General features: G+C 41.0%; 1 protein-coding gene and 1 pseudogene across 1 annotated transcript; one reads left to right on the top strand and one right to left on the bottom strand.

Annotated features, from left to right (window-relative positions):
* Positions 1-262: 262 nt before the first annotated feature.
* LOC102266245 (olfactory receptor 5B2-like) lies at positions 263-8,020 on the top strand (annotated as a pseudogene).
* A 245-nt stretch (positions 8,021-8,265) lies between these two features.
* LOC102264822 (olfactory receptor 5B3) lies at positions 8,266-9,213 on the bottom strand. Its single transcript, XM_005908836.2, has one exon. The coding sequence runs from the start codon at positions 9,208-9,210 to the stop codon at positions 8,266-8,268; it is 945 nt and encodes a 314-aa protein (XP_005908898.1). The 5' UTR covers positions 9,211-9,213.
* Positions 9,214-18,575: the final 9,362 nt, after the last annotated feature.

Here is an 18,575-nt window from a genome sequence, read left to right as displayed (position 1 = left end):
GACCTTACATAATTTCATTACCTCTTTGTCATCCCTGTCTCTGAAACAGTCACATTAAGGGCTATATCTTCACTATGTTAAATTTGGGGAGGACGGACATGATTCAGTCCCTAACAGTAGCCATATAAAGGTCCAAGATATTAGGGGCTCATTTCTTTGGAGACATTATTCAGCCTCTCACAGATTTGCTTCTCAATATGCTACTATGTCCATTACAGTTTGCTTTGTGAAAAAGAGCACTTCTGAATGTGGTCACTAAACGATGTCGGTTAATGAGGGTGTCATCATCCACAGCAGCAAATTGAGCTACAAAATTGAGCCTCCTCAGTCTGTCAGGAGAAGAGACAACTAGTGTGTTAGGTATATGCTTTCACCCACCCTGACATGACGCGTTTTTCCAAAGTCCATCGTCTACAATTAGTAAATATCTCTGCTGAGTTGCAATGGAGCAGTCACATGTGAGGGAAAGCTAATTGAATGTTTGAGTACCAGTATATTTGTGAAACTTCCTATACCAAATGTTGAGAATAAGAAAAGAGTAATATTTAACCTTAAGGGACACCTGATATTCCTGGAAATTGTACTCCCCTTGGTATAGATGTCATCTCATGATCCTCCTAAAAATCTTTTGATGATTATGTGCTATCATCTCCCTCTTTACAGATGAGAAACTAGAGTTTGGAGGAGTTAAATAAATTACTTAAATTTAGGGTGACGCCATCTCCATGCATAGAACAAATGCGTGACCACTAGATTTGCTGCACTAAAAAATGTGTGATGTCTTTTGGTGGAGTGTGAGTGAGTGAAGCTGCTCAGTTGTGTCCAACTCTTTGTGATCCCATGGACTGTAGCCTACCAGGCTCCTCCCTCCATGGGATTCTCCAGGCAAGAGTACTGGAGTGGGTTGTGAGATCAGAGGCAAAAGGTCAGACGAAATCATGGATCTAATTCCTTTGTTGAAAGAAAGTTCCTAGGACAGAGCTGTGGTGGTAAGGCAAATGTGGATTTTAAAGAGGATTTTATGAGATTTCTTTGAGACATCTTTGTGAAAAAGCAAGAAAAGATATGAGACAAGAATTAAATTTTAAAACACAATAAAACACTGAGCCCTGGGAAAGATATAACACAAGTGGAATGCATTGCAGGTGGGAACCAGCTAGTTGAACAAATTCAGAAAACCGTTTGACGTTCTTTTTCAATTAAGTGTATATTTACTGTATGGCCAAGCTATCTTTCTCACAGATACTTACTTAAATGAAATAAAAACCTATATTTGCAGAAAAACTCTTTAGGGTATATGTTTAGATCAGCTTTATTCATAATCACCAAACACTAAACCAACATAATGCTCCTCAGCGGAGTAACAAACAATCTGTAATGTCCAAAAAATGGAGTACTGCTAAAAAATTATATACAGAAAACAATTAAGTAGTTTCCAGGGGCAGTGGCTAGGAGAAAGAGTGGACCACAAAGAACCGTGGGTTTCATTTACATGGTAGAATTGTTCTATAAATGGTTAGATAGCTATACATATTTAAATTATTGGAATAATACACACAAATTTGTGGATTTTGCAGTTTTGCAATTATGCATTTAAAGAAAAAAAAAAAAAGAATGGCAAGTAATACCAAAATATGCATGCACACTCATATGCAGTCAGGTCTCCACAGGGTGTTCAGTTACTTCTTCCCTGGGAAGGTGGGGTGAGGAGCTGCAGATGGTCCCATGAGGGCACTCCCGGAGAGCTCCATGTCTCTGTAACTCACTCCTGGTTCCCTTATACCAGCCTCTGAAATACCAACAACACTCCAAGCAACATCAATTTAGAGGGACTTGACTGCATGCCAAGCTCCTTGGTTATCATACACTCACCCGAATGTTAATCATTGTCCTTGCACACAGGTCTCCCTCCTACCTGAGGAATTGCTATGAGCCTACATTGTTGCCAAGGAAATCACCTCAAGATAAAAGTTATGTTGAATAACTCTAAAATGGTAACCCTCTCTACTGAGTTTTTCAGTAGACCTTCCCTTATTTGCTATTTACAGACACCATTCTGTAAGCTACACGGGAGGAGTAATTTCACATGTTTATTTTACAAACTAGGAGAAGGTGACACCTCCAAGAGCACAGCAAGAATTAATGGTGGATTTGGGACTTGAACCTGGGTTCTTGGGTCCCTGTTAGTCCTGGTTCCTGGGTCCTTGTTAGTGTTTCATCCTGATCTTTCACTGTCTTAAGGTCCTTGGAGTCGTTTGACCACTACCTACAGTTCAGCTTCTTTATCATTACTTAGGCATTATTTCATGGCTGAACTTCTGATTTCACACTCACTATTCAGGATTGACTGTCCCTTCTCTTCAAGAAGTGAGATAATTATTCCATAAACACTATTAGTGAAAAGTGTAATTCATGCAAAAACAATGGGAAACCTATACATACTATGAGTTTTTTGAGCATAGAAATGATGTTTTGAAACTTTTTTCCAAAATAGTGATTTGAGATTGGAGTCTTAATATCCAAATTTCCATTGGTGAGAAATTTAATGGTACTTATAAACCCTCCTGTTGCTTCCCTAAAGAAGAAGAATAAAAAATAAGACAGATGGTGCTCTGATTGAGCAGGTAGCGATATTTTTTTCTTGTTCATTAACAGTTGGTCTCTCATTAAAGTTAAAGAAAAGATAAGTGTGAAGGGACTATTCTTTAAAGTACACAGAGAACAAAAGGAAATAAATAAATCAGCAAGATCTAGCAGCAATTTAACCTTTTACCAGCCTTATATTTATTGGTACCTTTATATGTGTTGACAGTGAGGTGACTAAAAGCCCCTGGATTTTGATTAGATGAAAATTAGGCTTCAGTCTTGAATTTTTAGACTAGCAATAGAATTGTAGAATATCATATAATCTCTCAAGTCTCTAACTCCTTTAATAGCAAAATAAAAATAATAGTACTACACATTGTACACATAAACACACACAGAAGCACACACATACTCACACACACAGTTACATGTGAAGCTCTTAATATTAGACCAGGATACTTTTGAAGTAGAAATTGCTAATGCTAATGCACTTAAATTTCATTGCAATGTCTTTTTTGCTTGTCACTTTCCCCCTTTATTCCTCACTACTGCAGTACCTCTCCTAATTCCCAAATAGCACTGGTGGAGACCAAGAGAGAGGTGACACAGGCCATCCTCCTTTGACTAAGAGTGCCCAGAACTGTAGGTCCTCCTGTTTATCATGTTTGCTATCGTTTACCCCATCCATGAGGTTGGAAACCTGGGAATGATCACACTGCTTCTCTTGGACTTTTGTCTGCACAATCCTACACATGTTTCTTCAGTAATCTGTCTTTGGCGAACTCTGGTTACTCCTCAGCTGTCACTCCTGTAGTAATGGCTGGATTACTCACTGGAGACAAGATCATCTCCTACAATGTCCGTGCTGCTCAAATCTTTTTTGTAGCCTCTGCAAGTGTGGAACCTTGCCTTTTGGCCTCAGTGGTTTATGACTGCCACACAGCATTACACAAGCCCTTGCATAACATCACCACCACGACAACACATGTGTGCGCACATCTGACCATGGGATCCTATGTCTGTAGTTTTCTGAATGCTTCTTTCCATGTTGGGGACATATTCGGTCCTTCTTTATGCAACTCCAACATAGCCCATCACTTTGTGATGTTCCAGATGTCCTGGCTCTCTCTAGGTCTGATAAGCACATTAGTGAAGTGGTTCTTGTTTTCATCATGAGCTTTAATGTCTCTTTTGCTCTTCTGATTATATTGATTTCCCTGTGTATTCAGTTCAGTTCAGTTCAGTCACTCAGTCGTGTCCGACTCTTTGTGACCCCATGAATCACAGCACGCCAGGCCTCCCTGTCCATCACCAACTCCCGGAGTTCACCCAGACTCACGTCCATTGAGTCAGTGATGCCATCCAGCCATCTCATCCTCTGTTGTCCCCTTCTCCTCCTGTCCCCAATCCCTCCCAGCATCAGGGTCTTTTCCAATGAGGTGGCCAAAGTACTGGAGTTTCAGCTTTAGCATCAGTCCTTCCAAAGAAATCCTAGGGCTGATCTCCTTCAGAATGGACTGGTTGGATCTCCTTGCAGTCCAAGGGACTCTCAAGAGTCTTCTCCAACACCACAGTTCAAAGGCATCAATTAACATTTGTAATCTTGAAGATGCACTCAGCTCAGGGGCACCAAAAGGCCTTTTCCACCTGTGCTTCCCACCTCACTGCTGTCTCCATCTTCTACGGGACCGTCATCTTCATGGACTTACAGCCCAGCTCCAGGCACTCCATAGACCCAGACAATGTGGCATCTGTGTTCTACTCTGTGCTCATCCCCATGCTGACCTCTGTGGGGTATAGTCTGGGGAACATGGAGGTTAAGGGTGCATTCAAGAAAGTCATTGAGAAGGCAACATTTTCTACAGATTCTGACATTGCAGTATGCCCAGTGTGTGTGCTCAGTGGCTCAGTCATGTCCACGGACTGCAGCCCACCAGGCTCCTCTGCCCACAGAATTTTCCAGGCAATAATACCGGAGTGGGTTGCCATTTCCTAAGATGGGATCTTCCTGACCCAGAGATTGAACTCACATCTCTGTTTCTTGCATTGGCAGGTGGATTCTTTATCACTAGCGCCACCTGGGAAGCCCAGTAAGTACTGCTGCTGCTGCTGCTGCTAAGTCGCCTCTGTCGTGTCCGACTCTGTGCGACCCCATAGACCGCAGCCCACCAGGCCCCGCTGTCCCTGGGACTCTCCAGGCAAGAACACTGGAGTGGGTTGCCATTTCCTCCTCCAATGCATGAAAGTGAAAAGTGAAAGTGAAGTCGCTCAGTCGTGTCCGACTCTTAGCGACCCCAGGGCCTGCAGCCTACCAGGCTCCTCCGTCCATGGGATTTTCCAGGCAAGAGTACTGGAGTGGGGTGTAAGTACAAGAACTTTTATTAATTCCTCTCAGATTTTCCCCATGCAATAAGTTATTTTTTTAATCCCCACACTGCATTTAAATTCCTGAGATGGCATCCTTATCTTTTCAAAAGTCTGATTTTGGTAAAAAGAAAACATATTCAGAAATTCAATATCTGAATGATGATAGCTAAGGAAAAGCATTAGAAAATTTGGGACCTGTTTGTCAAAACTTACTTCTGATATTTGATTCATCGTGTGGTAATGTACTAATTATGTACTGATGTATTTGATTTGTCATTATTATGGGCACGTGCACACTGGAATGGGAAATTTGTCAGAGGTAAACGGAGCATGGCTAGTTTTTGATAAAAATAATTTAAATTGTTAGTTGAGATATTCAGTATAAAATTGTGTCTAATAGCAATTATTCCTTTTGTGAAATAACTTTTAATATTCTGAATAGAAGGAAAAATTATAGTCTTTTAAATGAAAGTGTCTACTCTTTTGGAGCATTTTGTTGAGAGATACATAAATATATTTTAAATGAATCAGTGTTTCTGTCTTGACTGAGTCATTTTTGTTAAATCAACATGTTGCCATCAGAATTTTTAAAAAGATACAATAATTATCCAAATTCTATAGCTTGGCTTTCTCTGTGTGTTCTACACGCTATGGGTTTGGACACGCTGTTTGCTGTTTATTCGCTCAGTCGTGTCCGACTCCTTGCTACCCCATGGACTATAACCCGCCAGTTCTCCTCTGTCCATAGGATTCCCCAGGCGAGAATACTGGAGTGGGCTGCCGTTTCTTTCTCTAGTGGATTTGGACATATGCCTAGTCCAATTGAGAGCTTTCCAGGTGGCTCTAGTTCTAAAGAACCTGGCTGCCAATGCAGGAGATATAAGAGACGTGGGTTCCATCCCTGGATCAGGAAGATTCTCTGGAGAGGGCATGGCAACCCACTCCACTATTCTTGCCTGGAGAATCCCATGGACGGAGGAGCCTGGTAGGCTACAGTCCACGGGGTCACCAAGAGTTGGGCACGACTGAGCGACTTCACTTTCACTTTCACAATGCCTTAAGGGAGATAATGGAAGCCTGGTGTGTACCTCACCCCAGAGCCTGTCCTCCATGCACAACACTACGCCTTCCTCTCAGAGTCGCCTCTGTTGATGGACAGGCCCCCATTGAGCCAGTTCTTCTACACATGCTCTATGCACATATCTTTTACTTTCACATGAACCCTTGATGAGGTGAAGTTGAAAATTTTGTTAAATTAAATTTGATCTAAATATACTTAAAGCCAATCCACCCTGACTATTCATTGGAAGGACTGATGCTGAAGCTCCAATACACTGGCCACCTGATGAGGAGAGCTGACTCATTTGAAAAGACCCTGATGCTGGGAAAGATTATGGGCAGGGGGAGAAGGGGACAACAGAGGATGAGATGGTTGGATGGCATCACCGACTCAGTGGACATGAGTTTGAGCAAGCTCCGGGAGACGGTGAAGGACAAGGAAGCCTGGTGTGTTGCAGTTGGACATGACTGAGAGGCTGAACAACAATGCAGATCATAGTCTTAGGAACCACGCAATGTAGATTCAAGGGTTGTCTTGGGTCCAAGGCATGGCTTGACTATTAATACTCTTTATTTTATTCATTTTATTATTTTGCATTGAAGTACAGTTGATTTGCAATATTATATTAGTTTTGGGTATACAACAGTGATTCAATAGATTTCCAGATTATATTCAATTTAAAGTTATAAAATATTGGCTCTATTCCATGTGCTCTATATTGTATCCTAGTTCATACTTCTTAACCTCCTTCCTCTATCTTGCCCCTTTTCCTTGGCCTCTCCACACTAGTGACCAATAGTTTGGTCTCTGCATTTGTGAGTCTGTTTCAATTTTGTTACATTCATTTATTTGTTTTATTGTTTTATTCCACTTGTAATTGAAAATATGCAGTATTTGTCTTTCTTTCTCTGACTTATTTTACTTAGCATAATACCCTCTAGATCCATCCATGTTACAGTAAATGGCAAATTTTAATTCTCTTTATGGCTGAATAAACTAAACCAAATAAAAGCAAATACACAAATAGAGACAACAGACTAGTGGTTTTTAGAGGTGAAGAGGGCTAGGGGCAGGGTGAAATGGTTAAAAGAAGTACACTGTATGGTGATGAGTAGAAACTAAACTGTCAGTGATGAATGCACTGTACTGTATACAGAAGTGGAAATATAACATTGTACACACGAGACTTGGATTTCCCTGGTGGTTCCAGTGGTAAAGAATCCATCTGCCAATGCTGGAGATATGGGTGCTATCCCTGGGTCAGGAAGAACCCTGGAGAAGGAAGTGGCAACCAACTCTAATGTTCTTGCCTGGGAAATCCCATGGACAGAGGAGCCTGGTGGGCCATATAGTCCACAGGGTTGCAAGAGTTGGACATGACCTAGTGACTAAACAGTAACAATGATATGAAACTTATATAAGACTATAAACCATTTAAAGGGAATTAATAAGCAGCATTGGCTTATTTTAAAGCAACTGCAAACAGAAAAATATACAATGTTATTGCTAGCTCAGTGCATTTTTTAAAAAAGGTGAATGTTGGTAGTCATGGATGAAAAATTTAAAAATTATTATATTATTTTCCCTCCATTTTCCTTGTACTATGGCTATTGTATCCTTTTGAAAACTGTGATGTGAAAATTCAGCTTAATAAAATGACTCAATCAAGACAATTATTAATTCACTTAAGATGGTATATTTATACATCTGTCAGTAAACTATGCCAACAAAATAAGCACATAGTTTCATCAAAAGTTTATTATTTTTTTCTCAGATGAAGACTTTTAGAACAGATATTCAGCTAAAGAAAGTCATATTAGATATAAATTTATATTTTAATCCACTAATTCACTATTCTCATTATTTTTAATACAAACAAACCCTCTCCGTCTACCTCTTGCTACTTTTCTTCCCCTACGCGCGTGTGTCTACAGGCCACAGGCGCCCTCCTGTCCACGGGCTTGCTTCTTTTCCTGCTTTGCCTGTGTGCTCTAGCACATGCCGTAGGTAAAATGCATGTTGAACATGTTAATGTCCTTAACAAGCTTTTTGACAAGCAGAACCACAATATTTTATGCTTCTCTTTGGCCACCCTCATTTAGTTGTTAGATTTCTGAACACGTTTCCTTATTCTAGACAATATACTTTAGAAAAAAATAAGGGTGTTATTCAGCACTTAATTTCTGCATGTGACTCAGTGAATGGGAAAAATGTGAGCAGAGTAAAACTGGATCATTTTGTATTCTAAAATGTTAAAATGACAATCTTAGAGACAATCTTGCCTTCTCAATCATCTTCTTGAAAGCACTCTTAACCTCCTTGTTCCTCAGACTATAGACCAAAGGGTTCAGCATGGGGATGATCATGGTATAGAACACAGACGCAATTTTGTCAGCGTCCATGGAATGACTGGAGCTGGGCTGTAAGTACATCGTGATAACCGTACTATAGAAGATGGAGACTGCTGTGAGGTGGGAGGCACAGGTGGATAAAGCCTTCTGGTATCCTGCAGAGGAGTGCATCTTCAGAATGGTAATAAATATGAATATGTATGATATTAAGATAACCAGGAGAGCAAAGAAGATGTTGAAACTGGCTACATAAACAAGAACCATTTCATCAACATACCTATCTGAGCAAGAGAGAACCATGACTGCTGGAACATCACAGAAAAAGTGGTGGGCCACATTGGGCCCACAGAAAGAGAGACTGAAGGTGATTCCAACATGGATGGAGGCATTCAGGAAGCCACAGACACAGGGGCCTGTGGACAGACCAGCACACACGCTTGTCGTCATAGTTGCGGTGTAACGGAGGGGCGTGCACACTGCTGCATAGCGGTCATAGGCCATTGCTGCCAAGAGGAAATTTTCCGTAGTGGCAAAGGCTGCAAAGAAGAACGTCTGAGCAGCACACACATTATAGGAGATGACCCCGCGGCCTTTCAGGAATCCAGCCAGGACTGTGGGAATGACAGCTGTGGAGTAACCAAAGTCCACCAGAGACAGGTTACTGAGGAAAAAGTACATGGGCGTGTGGAGATGCGAGTCCAGGAGCACCAGCAGGATGATGCCCACGTTTCCAACCACATTGACCAAGTAAATGAGAATGAATATTATAAAGAGGGGAACTTGCAGATTTTTGGTGCTGGTTAGTCCTAGGAGAATGAACTGTGTCACTTCGGTCGTGTTCTCCATCCGGGTTACTTAAGAATCAGATGTCCAGAGCAAAGAGAAACAAAGGAACAGAGCGTCAAATTTAGCTAAGATTGCAGTAACAGCGAAACTGAAATGTTTATATCTCATGAACATTTTTTCGTTACAGAAATGATATGTGCTTCAAGATTCTCCACATCTAAAGCATGGACTTATGAGTGAAACTTAGTGTATTATTCATCTAGAATTCCAAACTATTGAATGAGGGATCGTAATGAATCATCTCTCCAGTTTTTAATTCTTTCAGATATGTCAAAACACGATCATTTTGGAGTTAATAACTCTGACAGTTCAGCTTTTCCTCGCCTATTAAATTCACACACTTCTCTGCTCTTTATATGCCAAGGCCCTTGTAGACACAAGAGGAGAGTAATTTGTATTTCCACAAATACTCACTGGCAAGTCAAATTCTGTTCTCAGATAAAGCGTTTCTCAAGTTTGATGTGTCTTTACCAAATTTAAATTAAACTGAATTTAGCTCTGTTTAAATTATGTATTGTCTTCATTGGTCCAAACTCAGTGTTAGAGGCTGCACAGAGAAGTAACTGAGACTTAGATGCATAGTGTATGTAGTGGGGTAACTGGAGGAGTGGGGGCATGTACAGCCAGCAGACGCAGTTCTCAAAGGAAGACATGGCATTAGATGGAGAGTTTGGACTCTGAGAAGAGCCCAAGTTAACAGCCTGAGTCTTTGGTCATCAACTGACATTCCTGAACCAGTTGTTCTCCAACTGAAAAATTAAGATAGTAAGGAGACCTAACTCAAGGTGTTATTGAGAATTAAGTTAGATAATACATGAAAAACAATGAGCAAAAAGCTGAGTGTTCAGCACAGTCTGAAGAAGATGCTATTACTGTTAAACATGAATAGTGGTTTTCTATGCTGGTTTGAGAAAGGTGGATGATGGTATGCAGGGCTTCAGGTGAGGATGAGTTTTGAGTCCTTGTAACCTCCTCTTCATTTTGCTTTTTGCTCACACACCACTTAGGTCCTTTCAATTTTTTGGTGCTTTCCAATATATCACCCTCTGTTCATGCTCTGCCTGTATAATTGTCTGCTCTGGTCTGTCCACGTGAGCCATTCTTTTGCTTAATTTTTTTTAACTTGTATATCAGCTTAAGTTGAAATAGTCTCCTTTTCTTCTTTTTCTTATTACTGTTTATCCAATAGTTGAATCACAGATGTAGAGGGTTGAAAGCTCACAGTTTGTGGGTTACCTTTAGTTTGTAGATCTATTTTGTTGGCAGGCTTTTTGTTTTAAATATTTTAAATTTAAATGTATATATGGACTATGGGTACTTACCTTACTCCTTGACAAAATAGGACAGTTAATCCTGAGTAGTAAGTTTGAAGTCAGAAATCTGGACATGAAATAATGCATAGATGCCGTTAGAGAAGTCACCTCTCAGGCAGCGGGAGGAACGTTCCAGAAGTCACCTCTCAGGCAGCGGCAGGAACGTTCCAGAAGTCACCTCTCAGGCAGCGGCAGGAACGTTCCAGAAGTCACCTCTCAGGCAGCGGCAGGAACGTTCCAGAAGTCACCTCTCAGGCAGCGGCAGGAACGTTCCAGAAGTCACCTCTCAGGCAGCGGGAGGAACGTTCCAGAAGTCACCTCTCAGGCAGCGGGAGGAACGTTCCAGAAGTCACCTCTCAGGCAGCGGGAGGAACGTTCCAGAAGTCACCTCTCAGGCAGCGGTAGGAACGTTCCAGAAGTCACCTCTCAGGCAGCGGCAGGAACGTTCCAGAAGTCACCTCTCAGGCAGCGGTAGGAACGTTCCAGAAGTCACCTCTCAGGCAGCGGTAGGGACGTTCCAGAAGTCACCTCTCAGGCAGCGGCAGGAACGTTCCAAGGTCTCGAAGGGACGGAGGATGAGGGCGAGAACACTGCTATGTGGTCAGGCTCTGAATCTACCACGCATTCTTTCTGCACCCTTGGAGGAGCCACGTATGTCCTCCCTATTTGTAAAATAAATACAATTAAATTACTTCTCCCATATAATTCACAAAATTGCCTCTGTAAATGGCAAATAAAGGAAGGTCTGTAAAACACTAAGAGGTTATTATTTTAAGGTTGCTTAGTATAATTTTTCAGAGAAGGCAATGGCACCCCACTCCAGTACTCTTGCCTGGAAAATCCCATGGATGGAGGAGCCTGGTGGGCTGCAGTCCATGGGGTCGCTAAGAGTCGGACACGACTGAGCAATTTCACTTTCACGAATTGGAGAAGGAAATGGCGACCCACTCCAGTGTTCTCGCCTGGAGAATCCCAGGGACGGGGGAGCCTGGTGGGCTGCCGTCTATGGGGTCACACAGAGTCGGACACGACTGAAGTGACTTAGCAGCAGCAGCAACAGTATAATTTTTACCTTGGGGTATTTTCCCTGATGACTGAAGGCTCACAGCCAATCCTTAGGTCAGTTGAGGACCTGCCAGACTAACAACCCGCATTTATTAACGTGCAGATTAATAAACGGTGGTAACAGGGGCTCAGCGTGCAGTCTGCTCCCCTGAAATGATGTTGACTGGAACCAGGGTGGGATTTCAGAGACTAATGCGTGAGAACCAGCAGGGAATTACAGAGACATCCATCTCTCCAGGGATGACCTCCCGGGAGAGCAAGAGGGCGTCTACAGCTCATCATCCTACTTTCCAAAGGAGGAAGCGATGTGACTTTCTGTGGGGCTAAGCTGGATATTTTGAGGGTCAATACATTTGTTGGTATTACTTGTTATATTTCTTGTTATAGCCCCCATTTAAAATTGATGTATAACTTACAAACAGTAATATGCATACTTTTTAGTTTATGGTTTTAAGACTTTGGTCAAATGTAGAGTCACGTAGCCACTACCACAATCGTTGTTGCTAATTTGTTGTTGTTGATTTGCTAAGTCGTGTCCACAATTACTCATTATAAATTTTCCTAAACTTCTCTGTGGTCAGCCCTATCTCTGACCTAGTTCCCCTCATAGCCTCTTCTTGGAAGTAGCTTCTAGTGTCGTGCCACTGTGGCTGTGAAAGAAACCAGAAAAAAACATTAACACATGGAAGATAAGCAATGAGCTTCTAAATAACCAGTGAACCAACAAGGAAACTAGACAGGACATAAAAAATACCTTGAGAGAAGTGGAAACGGAGACACAATGATCTAAAATCTACAGGCTGCAGCAAAAGCAGTTCTAAGAGGAGAATTTATAACAATACGGGCCTACCTCAGGACACAAAGAAAAATCTCAGAAAGATACTCTTAGTTTATACCTAAAGGAACTAGAGAAAGAAGAACAAGTAAAGCCCAAATTATAGAAGGGAGGAAATAAGATCAGAGCAAGAGTAAATAAAGACTAGAAAAATAACAGAAAATAGCAATGAAAATAAAAGCTGGTTCTTCAGAAAGATAAACAAAATTGATAAACCTTTAGCAGGACTCATTAAGAAAAATAAAGGGCCCAAATAAATGAAATCAGAAATGAAAGAACGTTGCAACAGACAACACACAAATCCAAAGGATCCACAAAAGATTACTACCAACAATTATATGTCAAAATATTCATCAACCTGGAAGAAGTGAAAAATTCCAAGAAACATACAATATTCTAAGACTGAATCAGGAAGAAATAGAAAATCTGAAAAGACTGATCACTAGTAATGAAATTGAATGAATAATAAAAAAAATTCCCATCAGACAAAAGTCCAGGACCAGACAGCATTACAGATGAATTCTACCAAACATTTAAATAGAGTTAAATACCTATCTTTCTCTAACTACTCCAAAAAATTGAAGAGAAATAAATACTTCCAATCTCCTTAATCTCTGTCTCATTCCAGCATTACCCTGACACCAAAATTAGAAAATTTTGTATACATATTTTGTTCTGGAAAAAACAATGAAAAGACACTGCCAAGGAACAGGTTAATCGTGCAGCAGTCACTCTGTCTTCCTTAGATCCTGCCAACTTCTTTGACAACTCGGGGCCTTACCATAACTTTTCTCTTTTCTTGGGCAATCTTTGCCATGCTGCTTTACCCTTCAGGCATTGGCTGAGATGTTGATTCTCCTGAGAAAATATTCTGACCATTCAGTTCACAGTAGAATTTTACTGTTCACTGTCATATGGACACCTTTTCCATTTAAACTATATTCTTATTTGTGTGTTTGCTTCATGTTTGCCTTCTCCACTAAACTCAAGCACAGCAGACTAGTAAGACTAATATTGGAGTTTTGAATGAATATGTCTTCTTAGACTCCAAACTGTGGCTGATACTCACTTGGGATCAAGAAATAGTTGAATGAATGGATAATTCTTCACAGTGGTGTAAAGATTTAAGGAATGAGGGGTTGCGGTAAGTTTGGGATTCATTTTGCTTGTTTAATGTTAGAGCCTGTGTCTCTATACTCCCATGGTTATGTCAAATATGTGCCCTAGATGTAATGATGTAACTTGATTTTTACCAATGTGTTGTTAAGTCGCTAAGCTGCGTCTGACTCTTGCAACCCCACGGACTGTAGCCTGCTAGGCTCCTCTATCCATGAAATTTCCCAGGCAAAAATACTGGAGTGGGTTACCATTTCCTTCTTGAGGGGATCTTCCTGACCCAGGGATTGAACCTGCTTCTCCTGCTTTGCAGTTGAATTCTTTACTGCTGAGCCAACAGGGAAGCCTTTTTAGCAATGTACCAATAGCTTAATTTTTTTTATAGATGTTTTAAAGAACAGTTTTAGGTTCAGAGCTGTATTTAGCAGGAGGTAGAGAGATTTTCCATTCACCCCCGGCTCACACAGCAGAGTACTAATATTATCATGGGTTCTTAAAACTACTTGCTATAATTTTTGGACATGATGGATACTCTTTAAGGCATAGTGATGGCTTTTCTCCCAATGATACAGATTCCCAAGTTAGCGAGAACAAATAGTTTCCAATTTCAAGCTAATTGTGAATCCCAAATTCATTGCTTCTGGCAGGATGATATTAGTGCTTTCCTTTGAACCCATCCATTACAGTGCAGTGATGCTGACCAATAATCTTGACAGTTTTGACTTAGGGAATGGGATTAGGGCTTTATTCTGGGAGGATGTTGAAATGCAAAGTGCTGGGAAGAGGCCTTGCTACCTATGCTGCAGCAACGTTGCCTGCTTTTACATTCTGGCAATTTACTTGAAATTTGGAACTGTGATCCCACGCTTTTTTTTTCCATGGAATGATTTTCCCCACACTGGTTCTTTGTCATTTTTAGGCCTGGCTGACATGTTAATATTCCCTTAGAAAGCATTCTGTCCAGTCAGATTTCTTCTTGTCTCTTTTATTTTTCCACGCATACAATTACTTGCTTATCCTGTACATAATGTTACATATATATACATATACACAAAATTATATATGCTATATAAATACATGTTTTTCTATATATATTCATAGGCTTAGGTTATTTCCTTGTTTGATGCCTATCTTCTTCACTAAGTGTAAGCATCGTATATGCAACAATGATTTAATTTTGCATGGGTATATAGTCCCATGTCTCACAGTTATAGTTTATATCCATCTGGGATTAGTAAACAGTTTAATGAGCTGATATTTCTTCTCATTGTACAAACATTTAAGGTGAATTAAGTGAACTGTTAATTCCATGGGTCCACTATGTCTTATTTAATGACAGAGCCTGTGTCTCTGTCCCCCAATATTTATGTCAAATTGCAGCTCTGGAGGTTGAATTAGTGCAATATCAGAAAGAATTGAGGACAGGAGGAGAAGGGGGTGACAGAGGATGAGATGGTTGGATGGCATCACCAACTCAATGGACATGAGTTTGAGCAAACTCCGGAAAGCCATGGGGTCATAAAGTGTCAGACACGGCTTTGCAACTGATAAACAACAGCAAAGAGAATTACTGCAAATAGTGAACATACACTCACTATCTCCCTCAACAGACAGAGCTGGATCCCCTTAGACAGGTCAATCACGTGTTCCCTAGTTAGGTGAGATAACAAGATTTATAGCCCTCATAGGGTATTTGTCCTCTGAGAATTCCATGTCTACATAACTCCCTCCTGGTTCCCACATGACTCTAATTGTCCTCGTATTAGAATGTGCAGCCCAAGAATCTGAGTTACTTTGGCCATTTATTTTTCTTTTGATGTGTTAATAGTTGTCCAGTAGCAACAATGACGTAGCAACAATGACCTTCCCCCAAATTGTGATATTGCTAAGAGCAGTAACAATGTCCAGGGAAGAAAAGTCCTAAATAACACTGATAATGACTATGATTGTGATGACCACCCCTTACCAAGTATGAAGTATTGTAGGGATTTTCTTATCATAGCAGTAGTCCTCAGGCAAGATGTTGTTGGGACTGCCTTTTTATTATTTCTATTTTATAGATAAAGATACTGAAGCTCAAAGAGGTTAAGTGACTTATTTAGGAAGAGTGAGGACCAGACCCAGGAGTAGAACTCTTGTTCACTGCTTCCAAGGCTAAAACCGCTTTTTTCCCTCCAGTTTCTTTCTGCAGCTAGGGAACTTTAAACCTTTTGGTCAAACACTAAAGAAAAGCATCACAACAGAATGTTTACTTGCTTTAATTAGCTGAGTTTTTGATTTGAGGTCAACTCACGTATGAAGGTACTGGATTTGCATGTTGCATTGTTCAGGCAGTCAGGTAAGCCTACAAATCAACTGGATGAAAGTGCATAAATTTGCATAAATAGACATAGTCAAGAAAATGTATCAAGGAAGCCATTTATCCCTTGATTTATTCAGAGCTGGGGCTTAAGTTCTCTGAATATTTCTTTTATCTGTTTTATACAATTGAAAGTTTTTTGCCTAAACACTATACAGGTCCTATTAGAACTTCTATATATTTATGTTGTATGTTTTATATATTTATATCTATATATTTACAAAGTATATTTATCATGGGACACTGAGAAAAGCACAGGAAGACCTTGAGTCTCTGCTTGGCTAAGTATAAGCTTGCTTGACTTTGAACAAGTTATTTAAACTATTCCAATCTCAGTTTTCCCTTTTAGGGAACATGATCATAGTAGTCATCTTGACTAACAAGCTTTATCTTTATTTTTCCTCCAGGAGAATTGTACTAAAACCTAAGACTTCTCATGTGCAGGAGAAAGTGGGTGGGGAGTTTTATATTGATTCCTAGAACAAATTTTGTTTCCAGGATTTGAGAAATTTGTATCTACACTATTACTCAAGTGAGCAGTATTTAAGGAATCAACAGGATATCCTAGTCACCCTGCTCTGTATAAATGACTCTCATACCACTAACCTCAGGAGTGACCTTTGCCCAGAAATCTTCATGCTTCGGTCATGACCCTCGCCTGTTTAATTACCTTCCAACCGCTATTTTCACCTTGAGACCAGAGGACTCACCTTATTGTTACATTCATTGCTGTCACTCAGCACGAAGCTCAGGGTTGTCATATCAGCCCTCAACTCCTACGAAATCATGCCCACACATCTCTGTATCTCTCCTTTACTGATCCCAGCTCCACTCCTGCTCAACTTCTGATATCATTCCACTCTGGAATTTACAGTCAACTACCAGCATAACCCAATACACACTTAACTTTTCCTTCAAAGGTTCTCTACCTCCCTTGTGTAACCAAAAATCTCTCTGTGTCCTGGGACAGGTCAGCTATCTCAGGAGGCAGTAACCTCCTCTCCCATATTCCCTTTGCTACTAAATCTCTTTATTTTTTAGACCTTATGAGCAATCTAGTATTAGTCTGTCCAAACACTTTCTTTGATACTTTTAAGAACTTTTATTTATTTATTTATCTTTGGCTGTGCTGGGTCTTCGTTGCTGTGTGGGCTTTCTCCAGTTGTGGTGAGCAGGGGCTACTCCAGTTGCAGTTCAAGGGCTTCTCATTGAGGTGGTGTCTCTTGCTGCAGAGCATGTGCTCTAGGGGGCTCTGGCTTCAGTACTGTGGCATGTGGGCTCAGTATCGTGGCTCCTAGGTTCTAGAGCACAGGCTCAGCAGTTGGGGTACATGGGCTTAGTTGCTCAGCAACATGTGGGCTCTTTCTGGGTCAGGGATTAAACTCATGTCTCCTGCATTGACAGGCAGGTTTTTTTTTTTTTTTTTTTTTACCACTGACTCACCAGGGAAGCGCCTTTGGTGTTTTAATGTGTTGGATTTAATATTACATATGTATGCTGAGCCATCAGAAATTTCCAAGAGGTTTCATGGTGGTGGTTTAGCTGCTAAGTTGTGTCCGACTCTTGTGACACAATGGTTTGTAGCCCACCAGGTTCCTCTGTCCAAGGGATTTTCCAGGCAAGAATACAGGAGTTGGGTTGCCATTTCCTTCTCCAGGGAATTTTCCTAACCCAGAGATCAAACCCAAGTCTTTGGCATTGCAGGAGATCTCCTATATTGCAGGTGGATTCTTTACCAACTGAGCCACTAGAGAAGCCTGCTGCTGCTAAGTTGCTTCAGTTGTGTCTGACTCTGTGCGACCCCATAGATGGCAGCCCACCAGGCTCCGCCGTCCCTGGGATTCTCCAGTCAAGAACACTGAAGTGGGTTGCCATTTCCTTCTCCAATGCATGAAAGTGAAAAGTGAAAGGGAAGTCACTCAGTCGTGTCTGACTCTTTGCGACCCCATGGATTGCAGCCTACCAGGCTCCTCCATCCATGGGATTTTCCAGGCAAGAGTACTGGAGTGGGTTGCCATTGCCTTCTCCAGGGAAGCCTAAGAAAGTTAAAATTAATCTAATTTGAGACTTTTTCTCTCTAGGAGGAGAAGGGGATGACAGAGGATGAAATGGTTGGATGGCATCACCGACTCAATGGACATGAGCTTGAGCAAACTCTGGGAGTTGGTGGTGGACAGGGAAGCCTGGCGTGCTGCAGACCATGGGGTCACAAAGAGTCAGACACAACTGAGTGACTGAACTGAACTAAACTGAGGTATCTGGCCATCTCTTCTGAGCTCCAGACTGCTGTATCAGAGCTGTTGATGCAATACTTTTACTCGGATGGCCAAAAGGAATCTCAGACTTAGTGATGATTTCTTTTTCTCTTTGTCCCAAAGAGAAAAATCTGCTCCTTTCCCACCATTCTTTGTATCACTATTCAAAAACAGGAGTCAGGGCTGACCCCTCTCTCTACCATCAATATGCAGTGTATCAGTAAATCCAGTCAGCTCTATTTTTGAAATATATCCAAAATTGAACAGCTTTTTATTATCTCTCTCACTACGAGCTTGGTCTAAACAATCATCTTCTCTTACCTGGAATAATATAATAACCTATAATTTCTTTTGCAACTTTCATCTTTATCTTGCTAAATACAAGTACCTACAGACCTACCAGAGTGATTCTATTCAAAGAA

This window comes from Bos mutus, chromosome 15 (genome assembly GCF_027580195.1).
Source record: "Bos mutus isolate GX-2022 chromosome 15, NWIPB_WYAK_1.1, whole genome shotgun sequence".
Lineage (NCBI taxonomy): Eukaryota > Metazoa > Chordata > Mammalia > Artiodactyla > Bovidae > Bos > Bos mutus.
Note: the sequence above shows the minus strand (reverse complement) of the source record. Positions and strands in the feature narration are given on the sequence as shown.

Coding starts and splice junctions, on each gene's coding strand:
- LOC102264822 (XM_005908836.2), bottom strand. CDS start 9,210: ATGGAGAACACGACCGAAGTGACACAGTTCATTCTCCTAGGACTAACC.